Source organism: Narcine bancroftii, unplaced genomic scaffold (genome assembly GCF_036971445.1).
Source record: "Narcine bancroftii isolate sNarBan1 unplaced genomic scaffold, sNarBan1.hap1 Scaffold_104, whole genome shotgun sequence".
Lineage (NCBI taxonomy): Eukaryota > Metazoa > Chordata > Chondrichthyes > Torpediniformes > Narcinidae > Narcine > Narcine bancroftii.
The window spans coordinates 780,987-800,987 of NW_027211818.1; the positions used below are offsets into that span (position 1 = coordinate 780,987).

A 20,001-nucleotide genomic window follows, 5' to 3' on the forward strand; every position below is an offset into this window, starting at 1 on the left:
ACCCATGCTGGGTGCCCCAATAAATCTCTGCCTATCCAGATATTTGTACATCCTATCTTGAAGAATACCCTCCATAACCTTCCCCACCACCGAAGTCAAAATTACTGGCCGATAATTACTTGGCCTACACCTACTGCCTTTTTTGAACAACAGAACTACATTTGCAACCCTCCAATCCCGTGGCACCACACCCTCCTCCAGTGATCTTTGAAAAATCACTGTCAATGCCCCCACTATTTGTTCCCTCACCTCCCTTAAAGTCCTGCGAAAAATCCCATCAGCACCAGGAGACTTATCCACCTTAACTGACCCAAGAAGCTCCAAAACTCTCACTTTACTAATCCATATTCTTTCCATAACTAACCCCTTTGCCTCTCTTATCTTGTAGAGCCCAATGTCTGCTTCCCTCGTGAATACAGATGAGAACAAATTGTTCAATATTTCTCCATCTCATACGGTTCCTGACATAGTTCACTGGTCCCATCATCCAGTCGACCTATTCTATGTTTAATCCTCCTTTTACTGTTCACATATCTGAAAAAACCCTGAGGATTCACCTTTGCCTGATTGGCTATGGACACCTCATCCCTTTTTACCTATCTCCTCAATCCTTTGTTTTTTATATTTGGTGTAGGTCTCCCTCTTGTCCCGAACCAACCTCTTAATTTCACCAGGAAACCATGGCTCCCTCGAACCTTTACTCATCCCCTTTGGCCTGACTGGAACATAAAGATCCTGTACTCTCAAAATCTCACCACTAAATGTCCCCCAAATTTTCTCTACATCCTTTCCAGGAAAAAGTTCAGCCCACACAACTCTCTGCAAATCCCTTCTCATTTCTCCAAAGCTGGCCTTCCCCCACTCGAAGACCTTCAACCTCGGACCCGACCTATTCCTTTCCATCATTAAGCTAAAACTAATGGACCCATGATCATTGGATCTGGTTCGCCCTAACGCTCACCTCTGTCACCTGCCCCATTGCATTCCCAAACAACAGATCGAACACTGCTTCCACTCTAGTTGGCGTCACAACATATTGCTGCAAAAAGCAATCCTGAACACAATGCATAAATACTAAGCCATCCTGCCCTTTTACTGACTACATTTCCCAATCGATGTCTGGAAAATTGAAATCCCAAACCAACACCACCCTATTTCACTTGCATATCTCACCTATTTGCACATTTGCTCTCCTCGTTCCCTTTCCCCATTTGGAGGCCTATAATATACCCCATAATAGTAACTTCACCCTTCTTATTTTTCAGCTCTACCCACACTGCCTCTCTTGACGAGCCCTCCAGTCTGTCTTGCCTCAGCACTGCTGTAATATCCTCCCTGACATGTAATGCCACACCTCCCCCTCTTAATCCACCAACTCTGTCACACCTAAAGCAGCAAAATCCTGGAACATTCAACTGCCAGTCACAACCTTCTTTCAACCATATCTCGCTAATGGCCACAATATCATAATGCCACATGTCAATCCACTCCTTTAGCTCATCCAGCTTCCTTACTACGCACCTCGCATTAAAATAAATATAACTCAGGTATCTCCTATATCCTACCTTCTGCATATCCTCCTCTCTACCATTCTAACAATTTTCACTGCAACATCTGTTTAACACTTCCTGCTTTTCCTCCCTCAAATTATTTAAACTTGTCTCTTTCCTTATCCTACCAACCCTCACCGTATCACTATCGCCCATTTCCTTTTTTCCCTACAGAGTTTGACACCACACCTCTGCCCACCATAGTCTGACTATCCCCTTCCTCAGTATTCAAGGTGGAGTACTGATTTCTGAAGATTACAGACTTGGGTGCTTGCACATGAATCTGACCCCTCCCTTTCCTCCTCCTAACGGTAACCCACTGACCCTCATCCCGTGAGCCCCTGTGCGACCATCTGCCTGTAGCTATTGTCTACAATAGCCTCATTCTCCCTAACCAGAGTAAGATCATCGAGCTGCAGCTCAAGTTCCTTGACCTGGTCCTTCAGGCCACACTCCTTGTCCATGATGGCCTCACTCTCCTTAACCAGAGGGAGGTCTGGATGTCTGTCTCTGGATTCTCTGCTCAGAGGACCACCCCACATTATCCATCAAGTCCTGGTCTCTCTGTGTCAGCAGGAATTCTGTGCTGACGACTACCTGATGGCTTTGTGGTCATAAATGTTTGTCTATGAAAACATTTCCACGAAGATGATGTGGCAAAGTCTAGCTGACTGGAACATTGCACCAATCTTTCAGAACACCTGAGACAGGTAGATCCTTGGTTCATAGCGGCACTCGGTGCCCTTGTACTTAGTTTCCATGCTCAGTCTGATGCAACCTCACACGATGAAGGCCACATTGGTTACGCCCTTAACCCCATTGTCATGGAATATATATTTGGGAGAATCTGGTAAAATTAGAGTAGGTTAAAAATATACAGCCTATTCCAGTGGAAAAACAGTCATTGATCCCATTCCCGAGCAAGAGAATGTCGGACAAAAGGCATGGGTGGCATCACCAGGTAGTGGCCCTCCTGTAAAAGGGGAAATAGTGACACCTGCCCAGGGTAACACTCGGGTAGTTATTGAGGGACAGGATGGTTTAGTTTGTGTCGGACTCTGGCCTTACCCTACCCTCAATTTGGTCTGTGTCGTCTGAGTCCAGCGTGCTCGTTGAATGAAGTGATAGGAGAAGGTATTCGGTTTCACAATCAGTTTATTACATAGTACAAGAATAAAACTTAACAGAGCTCTGATTCAGTCATTTGTTTCTTAAATCACCTTCTCGGTGAGCTATTCCCCAAGACTCACACCTACTGTCCAGTCTCTTCTGTTTATATACATCAACATTGTTACATTGACCAAGAGTTGGCTTTCTTTGATAGACTCCTTGCATAAGATTTATCTCAAGCAATTTCCTGCTCTGCAATTATCGATGATGTGGACCTCCTATCTTAATCCCCAAGGCCAGAACATCCTGTTGTTTTGATCAGAAGTCAATTCATACCCCAGATATTTCTAATTATTTCTTTGTTCTCGGCTGGCCATAGTCTTCTGTTCTAATCAACACCTCCCGTGTACCCTTATGACATCATTCCTACTAAATTGGTTTATCCATTTTATTTGTCTCTGACATTCTCAGTCATGGTAGTCTTATCGCTTATCCTTGCAATACACTTATCTTCCTGTCACTGGCCTGTTTCAGAATAAATCACTGTCCCTATGGTTCCTCCAACCTCATCCTGTGTAACTTCTCCTATCTGCTATCCTCTTACTCCCATGTGTGCTTTACAATGAGCAGTGTAACTTTGGGGATGAAAGTATTTTCTCTCTTTGTATTTGGAGGCAGCAAATTCTACACATACTATAATCAGCCAGTGGGCTGATAACGCCTCAAACCGTGCATCTTGGCGCCTCACAGTTTGGCGGGCAGCAACCTCCTTTGAAGAAGACCGCAGAGCCCACCTCACTGACAAAAGGCAAAGGAGGAAAAACCCAACACCCAACCCCAACCAACCAATTTTCCCCTGCAACCGCTGCAATCGTGTCTGCCTGTCCCGCATCGGACTTGTCAGCCACAAACGAGCCTGCAGCTGACGTGGACTTTTTACCCCCTCCATAAATCTTCGTCCGCGAAGCCAAGCCAAAGAAAAGAAGAATAATCAGCCAACTTTTCTACATACTGTGGCTGTTACTTAATTGCATTAATATTTCCCTTAAACAGTATAATTGAAGTAAATAGTAAATTGTTACATAGTAATGGATAATGAATATATAATGAATAGTACATAGGCATATTTTCCATGATTACTTAACCCCTTGGTTCCAACGGGGGAGACTGGCAGCGCGAGTCGGGGAGGGGAGGAGAGTCTTCATGATTTGGAACGGGGTTAGTTGAATTCCAGACACTAAAGCCAAGCCATCAGGGCCCTTGCTCGGTCTGCAGGCTTATGATGTTTCCACATTCTCTTTGACAAGCTTGTCGCACAGTTAGCTGTTTGTGGGCGGGAAGCCGTTTATGAATGGGCTGCGTCTGACAGCTGGTTGGTGTAACAGCAGGTCCTCGTGTTATTGTGCAGAGGACCAGGAGCTGGCTTTAGGGAAGAGGTGAGAATGGAGAGTTGTCTGGAATGTTGTGAGTTGTAGCTGACCTGTCTGTGTGAGTGTCCCAATACCCATTTCTTAGTCATTCACAGCAATCATTTAAAAGTCTGCTCTATCTTTCAGAATACAGTTATAATAACATCTTAACTCTTCTACCCAGCACATTCACTTCATATGCAGAGGGCATGAACTGCCAGACCTCAAGGTAAAAGCAGATAGGACACTTGCACTCTCGGTTTTTTGAAAGTGAACCTTCCATAATTTATTAACATTTTAGACCTATTATCCACTTTCGATGCAGAGATGATGGGCAGCGTAATGTTGATGTTGTCAGTTAAGCAACTGACTGGTGCACGAGGATGTTTTTCGGTCAGGGAATGGTCTATGAGTGACCGCAGCACATTCTGCAGGCCACTGCCACCCGATTCAGGATCTTTCTAAGGAGGATCTGCCATGGTCTTCGAGGCAGATCCTCCTCCCACGCAATTCGAATGGGATGTTCTCTGGGGTGACAGTGACCTGAACTTCCCTCATCTTGTAGGAAGATGGTGAAATCTTGTTCCTCTGAGATCGTACTCATTCGATGAATGGTCCAATGTGATGGGAAGTAAATCGGTGTAATTCTTTGTGGCATCGTGATATGTGTTCAGCTAAGTCGTCAGGATATCCAAGAGTCGTGAAGTAGTCTGACAACTTGCCCACTGCACGATGTTTATAGAGTAAATGGCGATTGTGATGTCACTGAAACCAGCCAATTAAAACCCAAAGAAAATCTCCTTTTAAGGTGTAAAAGTTGCCTGATGTTGATCTATTATAATTTATATGATTATAAGTTGAGGAAACATCCCCCCCCAAAGAAAATCTCCTTTTAAGGTGTAAAAGCTGCCTGATGTTGATCTATTATAATTTATATGATTATAAGTTGAGGAAACCCCCCCCCCCCCAAAGAAAATCTCCTTTTCAGGTGTAAAAGCTGCCTGATGTTGATCTGTTATAATTTATATGATTATAAGTTGAGGAAACGCCCCCCCCCCCCACAAAGAAAATCTCCTTTTAAGGTGTAAAAGCTGCCTGACTTTACAGTTCTACATGACGAGTTACCAGACTTTGGACATGGTACAGATATTCAAAGATGATTCCTAGAACCATCTCACAATTCCAGCTCTGAAACAGGCAGCCTGGCCCTTCTCGTCCAGGCCCAACACTTTCTCTCTTTCTTAATATTTCATCTAAAATCACAGAATAGAACATGAATTACTCCATTCCAGTACATATTGTTACGGAGTCCAGAGGACCCCAAAACCCAGCAGCAATAGATAGGCACCACAGCACAGGGTTACTTCAAGAAAAGTAGTTGTTAATTATATTTGAAGAAGAAAACAGAATTAAATTGTAACTGATTCCTGTGAGAAACCCAGCTAAGTGAAGAAATCATTTCACAGAGTCAGTGGGTGAAGTGATAGAACCTTTTATTCAACGTTCTTGCAAGAGCGGGTGTCCTTTAGACAAGGCACATTCACTGATATATTTACTTTCATTTTTATGCATTTCTTTGTGTTCATAAACCACTCCTTTCTTAATTGAATTGGTCATTTAACTGAGGAACTGTTCATTTAACCTCTCAAATGCTGTTCCTCTCCTTGTCTTAAAGCCAGCCCTTGTTTACTTCTCCCATTCCCTGATTTTGTGACCCCAAACTCTTTATTTAGTCTTATCCTTATTTGGTCAGATGCTTTGTCACAAGTTCCCATTCTTTCCAGTCTTTTAAATAGATCATTGTTGGGCGCTCTCATTATCCCCAATATGACTCGGACAAAGACTGAGGGGAACGATAGGCTTTATTGTACTAGAGACTGCTGGCCCGGGTCCAAGGCTAGGAAGGAGCGGGAAGGAGAGGGGACTCGACCTTTATGGCTGGGGTCACATGGGCAGGACTAAGGGAGGAGCCAAGTTAGAAGGACACCCGTAGAGAGGGGCAGCCAGCACATACAATCATATCACTACATTCACCCACCTTTAATAAAAATGGAACCCACCAGAACATAATCCACAAGCGGGGGTGACACCACAACCATAGTAACAGCTATAACACAACAGCAGCAGGACAAAACCCAGCAAACCAGGGGCGGGAAAAGCACTCCCCTCCCACCACCAACAGCTAGAGCAGAGGTGGCCGATCAGCGGCTCGTGAGCCACATGTGGCTCTTTTACTTTTAATATGCGACTCGCTGCCAGTCTTCTCCCCTCCCTCCTTGCCTGGCACTCATGCTGCTGTCTCTCCCCCCCACCTGATTCACACTGCCGGTATCCTCCCACGCACCCCCCCCTACCCGACTCACGCTGCTGGTCTCTCCCCCCCACAAGACGTATTGAGGGTTTGCATGGATGAGGTGCACCGCTTCAACCAGTGGGTCCGTCTTATGTCCCCTGACGTGCTTCCGAAGCAGAACCGGCTCTGGGGTGGTCAGCCAGGGAGGGATGGAGGAACCATTCGGTGATCTAGGAAAAGCAAAGAGGTGTTAATGCAGGGTTGTCATATTAGCGGTGCATAGTAAAGACCAGATGGCGTGGAGGGCTTTGGGCAAGACGTCCTACCAAGCGGGATACTGGCAAATCTTTAGATCTGAGGGCCAGGGCCATTGCCATCCAGACGGTGCTGTTCTCCCTTTCCACCTGGCCATTACCTCTGGGGTTAAAGCTGGTGATCCTGCTGGTGGCTGTGCCTCAGGCCAAAAAAGTACTGTTGCATTTCCTCACTCATGAACGAGGTCCCTCGGTCACTATGGATGTAGTCAGGGCACCCAAAAAGAGAGAAGATACTGCTCAGGGCCTTGATGACCATAGCTGAGGTCGTATCTGGGCAGGGGGTTGCAAAGTGGAACCTGGAGAAATTGTCCGCCACCGTCAGGATATAGGCGTTCCTATTTGTGGTCAGGAGGGGGCCCTTGAAATCGATACTGAGTCATTCGAAAGGGCGGGCGGTCTTGATGAGGTGTGCCTTTTCTGGTCGGTAGAACTGAGGTTTACACATGGCGCACATTTGTCAGTGTCTGGTCATGGACCAGTCATCCTCAACGGAGTACAGGAGGTTTCACGTTTTAATGAAATGATACAACCTCATGACTCCGGGGTGACATAGGTGGTCATGGAGGATCTGGAGATGGTCGAGATGCATGCTGGCGCACGTCTCTCGGGCTAGGGCATCCGAGGGGACATTGAGCTTACCCGCTGGTACAAGATGTCATAGATGTAGGTGGACAATTCTATCCTTCACCTCAGAATCTTGTCAATCTTGATTTTACCCTGTTGTTTGGCACTGAAAATGAAGGCCACTGCCCTCTGGTCAGTCAACAAGTAAATCTTTTACCGGCCAGTTAGTGTCACCAGTGGCCACCACTTCAACGATCGCTTGAGACTCCTTCTTGACAGAGGAGTACCAGAGTTCGGGAGTTCGGGACTGTGCAGGGTGCGAGATAATCGGACTGCCTGTTTGGTTTAACATGACAGCCAGTGCGACATCGGAGGCATCGCTCTCCACTTGAAAGGGGACAGATTCATCCACGGCATGCATCGTGGCATTTGTGATGTCTCCCTTAATTTGGTCAAAAGTAGCCTGGGCATCCGCCGACAATGGGAAGGTGTTTGTATGAATTAGGGGGTGGGCCTTATCGGCGAAGCTTATTGAGCATAATATGAAAATAGCTCTGGGCACCCCTTAAACGACTTCAGGGAGTTTGAGACAGGGAACTCCATGAGGGGTTGTATGCGGTCTGGGTTGGGGGCAATGACACTATGTACCATGATACATCCAAGAAGGGCCAGGCGCTGCGTGTTGAACACGCATTTGAAGGACTTGGCCATATGCATGAACTTTGCGAGATTCGCGTCGTGGTCCTGCTGGTCATGGCTGCAGATGGTGACATTGTCAAGGTAGGGGAACGTCGCTGTCAGCCCGTGTTCCTCCACCATCTATTCCATCACTCTCTGAAAGGTAGAAGCACCGTTAGTAACCCCGAGACACACCCGCAGGAAGTGAAAGAGCTTTCCGTCTGCTTAAAGCCTGTATATATTTGATCAGCTGGACAGAGGGGGAGTTGATGGTAAGCTAACTTGAGGTCACTGTCGAAAAAATGCTGTACTAAACAACTTAATTGACCAAGTCGATGATACGGGGAAGCGGGAACGCATCCAACTGGGTGAAATGGTTGATGGTCTGAATATAATCAATTACCATCCAGGGCTTGACCGCACCTCTGACCACGAGGACCTGTGTCCTCCAGGAACTGGTGCTAGGGGCTATGATCCTCTCTGCCAGGAGTCATTTAACCTCAGCCCGGATGAACTACATGTCTTCCAAGCTATAGCATCTACTCTAGGTGGCCATTGTTTTACAATCCAGGGTGAGGTTCACGAACTGTGATGGAGGGCAGCACCCGTAGCATGGTGTGGTTGTAGTATGGTGCCGGAGACTGGGTACTGAGTCCGCAGGACGGTGCCGGTGGCTGCGTGCTAGGACCACAAGGCAGTGTCGGGCACTGATGGCTGTGGATGGTCAGCGATACTTAGGGTCTCCTGAATGCCATCATCACACTCCAGAACTGATTCTGAAAGTCAAGGCCCAGAAGGATCCGTGCGCTGAGGCGAGGCCAAATTAACAATATGGAATTGTTATAACACTCCCCCCCCCCCACACCACCACCATAAGTGATGCTACACAATACCCCCAGATACTGGTCTGTTGGTCCCTTGCAACCATTGAAACCATCCTGGTCATGGGTCGGACTGGTAGGGAAAGTCTCTGGACCATGTCAGGGTACACGAAGCTTTCCGTGCTGCCGCTATTGAAAAGACCATTTGTTTTGTGCCCATTCAACTTGATCCACATCATGGAGTTTGAGATCGCGTGAGGACTGGCTTGATTCAGGGTGACTGATGCAGGATAGACATCCCTTCATCGATGTCATCAGCAGGGAGGCCTTCCCAAGATGGTGACCCCCATGTTGACCACGCAATGTTCGATGAAGAAGAAGACGGAAATGGAGTAGTGCTGGTCGGAAGTGATGTTGTCAGGGTGGTAGGCGGAGGTGCCGAGGTTGGGAGTGATGGCCAACAACATGGCGCTCCCCTTATCGCGCATGCGGTCAGCGCCAGAATTCCTCAGGAATGCACGCCGCACTGCTCCCGGACTGTAGTTGAGACCTGCAGACTTTCTGGTAATGGCCCCTCTTCCCATAGACTGAACATGTAGCTCACCCTCGTGGGGCAGAGGCATCACAAATGCTTGGACTGCTCACAGAAGTTGCATCTCAACGATGCTGACAGCGTGATTGCAGCCGTAGTCAGGTCGGTAGCGCCTGATGCATAGTCCCATGCGGAAGGCCCTTGTGGTGGAACATACGGAGATGGTTCCTTTCTGCCCGCGATCGACACCGTATGGCGCTGGGCTGAGTCTAAGGTTCTGATTGAGCCTTTTGAGTTGAGCCAGTCCTCCTCGAGGAGTCGTTGCCAGATATAATCTGACCTCAAATCCCACACGTAGGTGTCTCAAATCAGTTCTTCCACGCATTGGGTCAGGGATATAGTGGTCATGAGTTTCCCCAGTCTTTTCCTTGTGTGACCAGGGACCAGACAAACTCCAGTGGATTCACCAGGCTGTTGCTTTCTGGACGTCAGCACGTAACGGGGGTATGCCACGTTCACTTTAGTCTTGTACAGCAGCTGTAGCTCAGACATTGCCTCGTTGTGAGTCGCACTGCCTTGGATTGTCAGGAAGGCCCACTGGCCGACTCGTGCCTGAGGATTTTTAACTTCTTCTTGTCGACGTTGACCACCTCAGCAGCAGCATCGAGGAAGTTACTGAAGCAGTTCATCCACTGCTCGAAGAGCACCAAAGCACCTCGGACTTGGGGGTCAACATCACCCCTCCCTCACATCACCCTTTCTGACCCACCAACTCTGCCTCCCCATCACCCCTCCCTACCCATCACCACCTCCCTCCCCATCACCCCTCCCTCCCCAACAACCTTCCCTACGCACCACCCCCTCCCTGCCCACCAACACCTCCCTACCCATTACCCCCTCCCTCTCCATTACCCCACAACTCCTTCCTACCCATCACCTCTTCCCTCACAAGTCGACCAAAAAGAAAAAAAAGGAAAAGGAGCTTATCAAAGAGAAATATAAATTCGAACCAATTGTCATGAAACCGCGAATCTCCACCAGGATGAGCCATTGAGAGCTTCAGTTTTCCAACCAACCTCTTGTATATATGGCTCCATATTTTCCAAACCAAAGTGATATTTATCATGTAAATTATGTTATTTTTCCAGAGGAATACAAGATCTCATTTCGAGATCCCAGCTCTGAATCCCCAAATCCATCCCCCATCTCCGAATCATGGCTGCACATTTCCTTCAAACACCTGAAGTTGATCGTTAAAATTCAGTTTGAGACATTGTAAACCTTCATTTTCATCTCTATATTTCCCATCAAAATTAACATTGGATCCAATGGAAGTTTAACCTTAATATATTTCCTCCAAAAATACTTTAATTTATATCCCAAATGGTTGAACCTTAAGACACAGACAAGTCAAATGACAAAAAGAACCTATCTCTTTATCACATCTGAGACATAATTCTGAAGATATTAAATCTTTTTAATTTTTGAGGCATTAAAGAGAGTTGATGCAAACAATGATTTTGTACAAATCTGTAGGTAACATTAATAATTTGCGTTGTAGCCCTGGGAGTTGAAGCTCTGCCTTTTTAGAGGCTGGAAAGGTGCATTTTATACAGTTGGAGTTCCCGCCGTTAGATTGATTGGCTGACATCAGCCGCATGAATAACATAAGCAGGATTCATGCCCACGGGAAAATTCTTCCATACGAATCCCCTTCTTCCCCAGCCTGGTGTTGCTCTGTTAGCTGGGCAGCCTGGCCAGCCCCATTTTAGGGCTGCCTGACTTGTACTGCCCCAGCTTCCAACCACGCTGGTTCGTGATACGGGTGTCAAGTTAATGAGTTATGCCGCTGTTTGTTACTGTGCGTTGTGCCAGCCTGATTTCCGTGGTGGCGGTTCATGACCCACCCCGCCCCCTAAGAAACATTGCTACAGTTTCTAGTGTCCGTGGATGCAGTCCTCAATGCCTTTGGAGATCTGCCTCTGTGACGAGGTGCTGGCATCTCCACAGGTTGTGTCGGGTTCGCGTGTGTCAGCTTGAGCCTGTCTGTGGTGGAAACCTATGGTTTGCCACCAATGTCTAATTCGAAGATGGCTCTGTTGTTTGGGATGATTTGGAAGGGGTCTTCATAAGGCTTCTGTATTGGCCCTCTGTGCACGAACATGGACTCACAGTCTTTACGGACTTTGGAGATGTTGAAGTTGGCTTGCCTGTGTCTGGAGGGTGGGATCGGAGCCAGGTAACTGACCTGTGCACACAGGCTATCCAGGAAGGTGATTGTATCCTCCTGTTGTCTTCTGGACAGTGGGACAAAATACCCAGGGACCATGAGTGGTGCTCCGTTGACGAGCTCGGTGGAGGGTGTATGGAGGTCTTCTTCTGCAGTGCTGTATGAATGCTTAGCAGACCCCACAGAAGTTTGTCCACTCAGTTGGAGTCCTTGAGTCTGGTCCTAAGGGAAACCTTGAGGTGCCTGTGGAAGTGCTCCACCATCCCGTTGGACAGCGGGTGGTATGCTATCATGTGGTGTAGCTGAATGCCCCACTGGTTGGCATCATCACTCCACAGGCTGGGGGTGAATTGTGCTCCTATGTCAGAGGTTATGTGGTGTGGTAGTTCAAACCTTGGTACCCAGGACTAGAGGAGTGCTTTGGAGTAGGACCTAGTGGATGTGTCAGCCAGGGGATTGTTTCTGGCCACCGGGTGAAACGGTCAACCACCATGAACAGGCAGTGGAAAGCCTGTGAGATTGGTGAAGGCACCACTATGTCCACGTGGATGTGGTCAAACCTTCCTTCCATTGACTTGAAAGTCTGTGGGAGGACCTTGGTGTGTTGCTGTATCTTGTCTGTTTGGGACTGCGTGCACATCTTGGCCCACCCACTGGCTTGTTTCCACAATCCATGCCACACTGACTTCCTGGTCTTTAGCAAGACCGTAGTCCTGATTGATAGCTGCACCAGCCCGTGGATGGAGTTGACAACTTGTCACCTCCATGCCTTTGGGACGATGGGTCAAACCTGTCTGGCGGCCACATCACACAGGAGGTCAGTGTTACCTGTATCTTCTGGGATGTCCTGAAGCTGGAGCCCCGTGACGGCGGACCGTACTGAGGGATCTCGTCGTCTTGCTCCTGTGCCTTCTCCAGTGTCACGAAGTCCAGTCCATTAGCCAGACAGTAGATACTCTGCTTTGACAAGGCGTCCGTGACCATGTTGTCTTTTCCTGAGATGTGTCACATCAGTGGTGTACTCCGAGATGTAAAACAAGTGTCTCCATCGGGGTACCGACCAGGGATCGGAGATCTTAGCCAGGGTGAATGTCAGTGGCTTGAGGTCCGTGAAAGCCCTTCCCTTGAGAAAGTACCGGAAGTGGCAGATGGCTAAGTACAGCGCCAGTAGCTCTCTGTCGAAATCCTGAGGGCTGCAGATGCTTGCTGAAGAAAGCTAGCGGAAGCCAACTTTCTCCTTTCTGCTGCTCCAGAACTTCACCAATCGCTGTTCCTGAGGCATCGACTGTGAGGGCTGTGGGTGCGTTTGGCCTGGGTAGACTGGAGCGTAGTTTCCACAAATACTCATGCAGAGTCATCCCAGGTCAAGTCCTTTGCTAGGGTGAAAATTGGGCATATGACTCGAGCAGCTGCAGCGATTAACCTGTGAGAAAACTTGACCATCCCCACAAACTCCTGTAGTCCTCTGGTCGTTCTGGGGCTCGGGAATTTGCGGATGGCCTCCACCTTGCTGGGTAGTGGTGTGGCCCCGTCTTTGGTAATCCTGTGACCCAGGAAGTCAATCTTGCTCAGTCTGAACTGGCATTTGGCCAGGTTGATTGTAAGGCCCAACTCACGTAGGTGATTGTAGAGTCTACTATGAACAAACCCACACACTCTGACTTTACTGTGGCTGGAAAGGCTCCTTTTATACAGTTGGAATTCTCGCCGTTGGTTTGATTGGATGAAATCAGCCGCATGATTAACGTAAATGGGATTCCCGCCCATGGGAATATTCTTGCATTCTTGCCTTCTTCCCCAACCTGATCTTGCTTTGGTAATGGGCAGTCTGGCCAGCCCCATTCTAGGGCTGCGTGTCTTGTACTGCCCGAGCCTCCAACCACGCTGGTTTGCGATCCTGGGGATCATGTTAGTGAGTTTTCTGAGTGGCAGGCGGTGACCAGTGGGGTGCCACAGGGATCTGTACTGGGACCCCAGCTGTTCACAATTTACATTAATGATCTGGATGAGGGGATTGGATGTAATATCTCCAAATTTGCAGATGAAACTAAGCTAGGAGGGGTTGTGTGGATGGAAGAGGGGGTCAGGAAGCTCCAGTGTGATTTTGATAAATTGAGGGACTGGGCAGATACATGGCAAATGCACGACAATGTGGATAAATGTGAGGTTATCTACTTTGGTAATACAAACCGGAGGGCAGATTACTATTTGAATTGCAATAGATTAAGAGATGGGGAAGTGCAGAGAGACCTAGGGGTACTTGTACACCAGTCTTTGAAGGCGAGCATGCAGATACAGCAGGCGGTTAAAAAGGCAAATGGTATGTTGGCCTTCATATCAAGAGGGTTTGAGTACAGGAACAAGGATACCTTACTGCAGCTGTACAGGGCCTTGGTGAGACCACACCTGGAGTATTGTGTGCAGTTTTGGTCACCTTATCTAAGGAAGGATGTTCTTGCAATAGAGGGAGTGCAGAGGCGATTCACCAGGCTGATACCTGGAATGGCAGGAATGACTTGTGAGGAAAGATTGCGCAAATTGGGATTGTACTCGCTGGAGTTTAGAAGATTGAGAGGGGATCTCATAGAGACATATAAAATTCTGGCAGGACTGGACAGAATGGATGCAGATGGGATGTTTCCAATGGTGGTGGAGTCCAGAACCCGGGGCCATGGTTTGAGGATAATAGGCAAACCATTTAGGACCGAGATGAGGAGGAATTTCTTTACCCAGAGGGTGGTGAATCTGTGGAATTCATTGCCACAGAGGGCAGTAGAGGCAGGTTCATTAAATATATTTAAGAGGGAGTTAGATCTATTTCTTCAGTATAAGGGTATTAAAGGTTACGGAGAGAAGGCGGGGACGGGGTACTGAACTTTAAGATCAGCCATGATCTCGTTGAATGGCGGAGCAGGCTCGAAGGGCCGAATGACCTACTCCTGCTCCTATCTTCTATGATTCTATGCCACTGTTTATTTCCGCACGTTGTGCCGGCCCGATCTCCGCAGTCGTGGGATTAACTTTACGTAACATTTTCCAATCATTTTGATCTATTTTTCTGCCTAAAACATTTTCCCACTTTCATCTTGATTTATGCAATTGTGTGTGAGAGTCTGTGAGACCATGTGTGAGTGCATGTGCATGTGTACATGTGTTTGTGCACGAGTTCATGAGGATGGAGGCGTAGGTGCATGTGTGTGTGACTGCACGCCTGTGTGTGTATCTGTTCATTTGTGTGTGCACATGAATGTGTGTGTGCATGTTTGTATGAAGGTATATGTGTGCATGCACTCGTGTGTGTGTGTACATCAATCTGCATGCCTGTGTGTGAGTGTGTGCAGGAGTGGGTGAGTGTGTATGCGTGTATGCATGTATACATCTGTATGATTGTGTGTGTGTTTGTGTGTGCGCATTTATGCCTTCACATGTGTGTGTGTTATGGAGAGGCAGTGTCCATCACCAGGTGGCGCTGCTGCACTCATGTTCAGAGGACACACTACCTGCCAATCAAGGTCACCCAGGTGACCCTTGCATTTGGCCTACCTAAATCACCAGGAGCTGCAGTGCAGGCAGTCCAGCCAGACTTAACCCTGACCTTTACCCAATTGGCCCACCTAAATCACCAGGAGCTTCAGTGCAGGCAGCCCGGCCAGACTCACGCCTCACCTTCACCCAATTGGCCCACCTAAATCACCAGGAGCTGCAATGCAGGCAGCCCGGCCAGACTCAGACTCAGCCTTGACCTTCACCCAAATGGCCCAGGTGTATCACCTCGACTGGCCCCTGCTGAGCCCCTGCACTTAGCTTTGAGCCATTGACCACAGCAGCCAATGGGGCCCAGCCTGCCCTGAGTGACTGGCCCTCCCAGTACTGCCCCCAGAATTTATAAGGACCATGTGCCCCTTTGGTCGGCCTCTTTCAAGTCCTCGTCGCTCATAAGTAGCACCTTCCACACTGGGTTGGGGTGAGACTCGAGGTCAGGTAGCAAGAGCCGTGTCTGTACCAGTCAAGGAGTGGGGGTTCGTAGTATAACCTTGATCCTGACTGTTGAATGTGTACGTTCATGTAATTTCCCCCAGTCTCTGTCAGTTTTTCCCTTGTTATTGGAAGTGTATATTTACCCCCTGCGTACTGTGTGTGTTGAGGTTTGTCCTGCTTCCATCCCGGAAATAAATGTGTGCTTTGTACCTTTGCTTTGGTCTGGTTCTCAACCTGTGGGACCCACATGAACCTGACAACAATGGAGGAGGGAAGCAAAGTATTTTATCAATAAATGTAGAATCAAATCACGAGAAAAAAAGACAGATATATCCGTTCAGAACATGGCAAGAAATTAATGTAGGGAAAAAAGGTAGGGATCTCAAGAAAAGTACCAATGTGTCAAAATATGAACAAAGGCAATAGAATATTAAATTTGTGTTATGACAGAGGTATAAGATATTTTGAAGATTGCAACACGGAAGAAATTCTTCAAACAATTAAACACAAATTTGGAGTGGCCAATGGGACCTTCTTCTATTTTCTCCCGCTTAGATTGTTCTTAAGAGAAAGATGGGGACCAACATTGACCCCACCTAAAATTAGTTAAATGGAACAAAGAGTCTGGATAGGGAATACACCCAAATTTATCAATGAAATGTACGATGCTCTCCAGAGAGAAAATTTAAAACCAGGATAGCAGAGTTCACAGGAAAAAGATGGGAGTCGGACTTGGATTTGACGATTTCAGAAAGAAGCTGGTCAGATTGGTGTAAGGACAGCACGACATCAATTAGAAAAGCAGGATATGGACTGGTTCAGTCTAATATTTTACACCAATTTTATCTTACCCCAGAGAAATGACCTAAACATCAGAAATGTGTTTCAGATGTGGGAAGGAGTTTTTCTAGACATCAAATATAATATGGGGAAAAGGATTTATATAAATTGAAACAAAGGTAGAAAGCAGATTGAAATATACAAATTCAAGAATAGGGTCAAGATTGTGTCAAGGGAGTTACAAATATGATTAATGCCAGATATAAAAATAAAAATCTCCACATCAATTCTGTTATACTCCATATAAATTAAATGGACTTATCTCCAATTATTCCGAGAAATGTTTTCAATGTAATCAGGTGATCGAGACTTTTTTTTCCATTCGGTTTGGAGCTGTGTAAAAGTGGAAGAATTTTGGAAGGATTTCAGTAAATTATAAGGACAAATTATGAAGATTAAAATACAAAAGGACGTGAGAATATTTGTGCTTGGTCATATATATGAAGCAGATACAAAACTGAAGTTAGATAAACATCAAACATAGCAGTGAAGCAATGTGCAGCACTAACGTGGAGAGCAGAGAGTTTTGTAACGAGGGATGGGACAATGAAATGCAAAACGGTGTCACGTTAAAAAAAAGACTTCTGGTTGAAGGAATCAGATCGGGAACGGTACATGGATATGGAGAATAAAAGTCCATCCACATCCTCCACATCACCCACTCTTTTTAGTTCATGGTTAAGAATTATTAGCTAGAAAATCAAATAACTCTGGGAATAATACCTACTGTATTATTCTTTGGGGAGGAGGAGGGAGGGTGTGGGGAGAAAATAGACCAAAGGTTTTGGATCATTTTGTATTCTGTTGTTATATGATATTCTCTTTATTGAGTTAACGCTTGAATTGATGTAAATGATAAACAAAAAAAGATGTGGGACTGAGACAGGAACCTTTTGACGGGCCACATGGACGTGGGTGAAGGTGAGGCCATTTTGGCAAGACATCACCGAAAAATTAATCGGGATAACAGGAGTGGCTTTCACAGGCAGCCCAGAGTGCTATCTACTAGGTAATGTTATGGATGTCAGCAACAAATTGAACAAATATACAATCTCATTGATAAAAATAGCATTGGCTGGAGCAAAAAAAAGTGGTGCGATCACTTGGATGTCGGACTCCCCTCTACTTATCGCAGAATGGACGGCAGAAATGGACAGCTGGAAACACATGGAAACATCACATCTAACGTAAAGAACAAATATGACACTTTTGTAAAGATCTGGCAGCCAGACCTGGACCACAATGGGGCCCAAAAAAGAAAAAGGACAATAAATGCAACTATTAAATTTATTTAAGCATGGTTTCCCCAATTGGATACTATATATTTTAAAGATATATAAACTTTGATGGTGAGCGGATTCATTTGTTTGGAAGGAGGGAGGGAGGGAGGGACCATTTGGCTTTTGTTTATTGTTTGTAAGAAAAAGTTTCATATATTATGATATTGAAACATTTATTAAGTATATTTTTGAAAATATTCATAAATAAATATGTTCGTCCCCCAGGGCTGAAGCGGCCCCTGGTGGTCAAGGAGGTCCTGCGCACCCCATAGCTGCCTGGAGATGGGGATGTACGCCCAGATGGCGTCGTCCTGGGCTGAAGGATGCAGCGTGCGGCAGCCGATGGTGGACACAGGCATGGAGAGCATCGGCAGAGCGGCCTGGTAATCACCTATGTTGACTACGTCATTCTCATCATTGTCGGGAGCCCTCTGTGTCGTCCACTGCCTGACCCAATCTGGTGTGTGGCTGTCCTCCTTCCCCACTCATGTTCATTGTGCCGGGAGAAGTGACGTCATTGCAGATGGTGGCATCGACGCCATTACATCAGCCAGAAGTGACGTCACACCATGAGCTGGAAATGACGTCGCTGTAGTTGTCGCCGAGCGGCACTGTCAGGGGCGGGGTCTGGTCCAGGTGCTCAGGGCACACATGGCAATCGTCGCTGGCGTAGCCGGATGCTGCACCTTTGTAGTCAGGGAAGGCAGAAGTTGTAGCAGGGAGGTCATAGAGGGCCGCTGAGCTGCCGGCTGGTTTTAAGAGCACCTGCCGCAGCGACATTCTCCTCCCCAGCTCGGTCTAGGGCTGCAGCTGTAGTGTGAGAAGGCCATGAGGGAGCCTGGGGGAACCTGGAATCAAAGGCTTCGAGGTGCAGGGCTGAGGTTTCCAGGGTTCGGACCACTTCCACTGTCTTAGTTAGGGTGTAGATATTATCTTCCAGCGGCTTCTGCTGGATGGCCCTTGAGTGTAGCCCTCAGACGAAGGGGTCCCGGATCAGCCTTCCCTGGGTTCAATCAGACACGGTCAGGCAAATTCTCGCATGTGTCCCAGGTAAGACTCAGCCATCTCCCTGGGTTGCTGGGCTTGGGAGCTGAGGAGGTATCTTGCACAGACCGCATTCATGGGGGGCTTGTACAAGTTCTTGAGAGTGTCCATTGTGCTCTTGTACGTGGAGCAGCCTTTGGTGCCTGGAAGTCATGGGGACCCAGCTTTGACTGGAGTAGGTCCAGCCTCTTCCGATTTGAGTCCAGGATGCCGCCTGCGTGTGCCTCGATGATTGCCTCGACCGCGTGCTGCCAGATCTCGAAGCATGTCTGGGCTTCTGGGACGACTTCAAGGCTCCCTGCACTCAGGAGTTTTTCCACGGCAGCCATGGGAAAATTTTGTGGATGAAATTGTGGTGCGCTGTTAGCCAGAATCAGACACACACAAGACTGTACAACAAGCTTTAAGTCACAAAGACTTCCACAGAGCCAGGCTGGCTGTAGCTGTAGTAACTCTGAGTGAGCTTTGGGAGGCTGGCGCAGGCTTATATCCCATAGGGTGATTGACACCCGATTGGGTGGGGCTTGATCCATTCAGGCCGACTGATTGACAGCCAGCCAGGTGTTATCCAGTCCCCTTACCCTCCTGCAGGTACAGAGGTTTCCCCCTGCAGTAGGCCGGTGATGTACCATCCAAGCAAACCTTCATCAAAATCTCCTCATGAGGGTCACATGATGTAGTGAAGTGAGACGGACACTGGCCCAGGGGCTCTCCAAATACATACATTTTACATCTTTTAAACACCCTCCACCCCACTTTTGGTCAGACAGCTGCAGTATGGACCAGAGACCAAAGTCGAAGCAACTAGATTCAGCTATTGAGCAAATTCCAACATATGTGGAGAAAACTATTCCCGGGGCTGGCTGCCAAGAAAAAGGAGTCCAAATACTTTAAAATAATGAGGGAAAGAACTTGGATCAGCAGAATGACATAAAAAGTAAATCTGCAAGCAAACACGGTAAGGAATAGAAATGGAAACCTCCAGAACAGATCGAGGTGTCTCACGGTGATGAAAATGGCGGGGTCACTTCGAGGCCTGCTGGTGAAGTCAGTGGCCAGTCCATCTGACAGGAAAAAAACCTGCAAATTGATATTGCCTTTCTATAAGAAATCCATCTTCCCACACAGGAGCATAAGAAAGTGAGGAAAGAATCGGTAGGTCAGGCATCATCGTCATTCTTTCACTCCAAGGCCAGGGCGATCAATAACAACACTTTGAGAGACGATGATTGATCCACAAGGCTGAGATGTATTAGTTGATGGTCAGATTTACTCAGAATCCTGGATACTTTTAAATTTCCCTCCACCTAACAGTGATGATTCTTTATTCAGGATATTTTTCTCAGGGTATCGGG

At 47.2% G+C, this 20,001-nt stretch overlaps 1 protein-coding gene across 3 annotated transcripts in view; it reads left to right on the forward strand.

The window, feature by feature from the left end:
• Positions 1 to 17,979, forward strand: part of LOC138750189 (glycogen synthase kinase-3 alpha-like) — a 37,434-nt gene extending 19,455 nt beyond the window's left edge. For 2 of the 3 annotated variants that reach the window (XR_011349141.1, XM_069912333.1), the window contains one exon: positions 17,828 to 17,979. Coding sequence is in view for 2 of the 3 variants with exons in the window: in XM_069912333.1 (XP_069768434.1) it covers positions 17,828 to 17,874 (47 nt within the window). In the remaining variant the exon portion in view is untranslated. Of the gene's footprint in view, positions 1 to 17,391; positions 17,523 to 17,827 lie in introns of those variants that run through there. The other variant, XM_069912334.1, reaches the window with a different exon arrangement.
• The last annotated feature ends 2,022 nt before the right edge of the window (positions 17,980 to 20,001 follow it).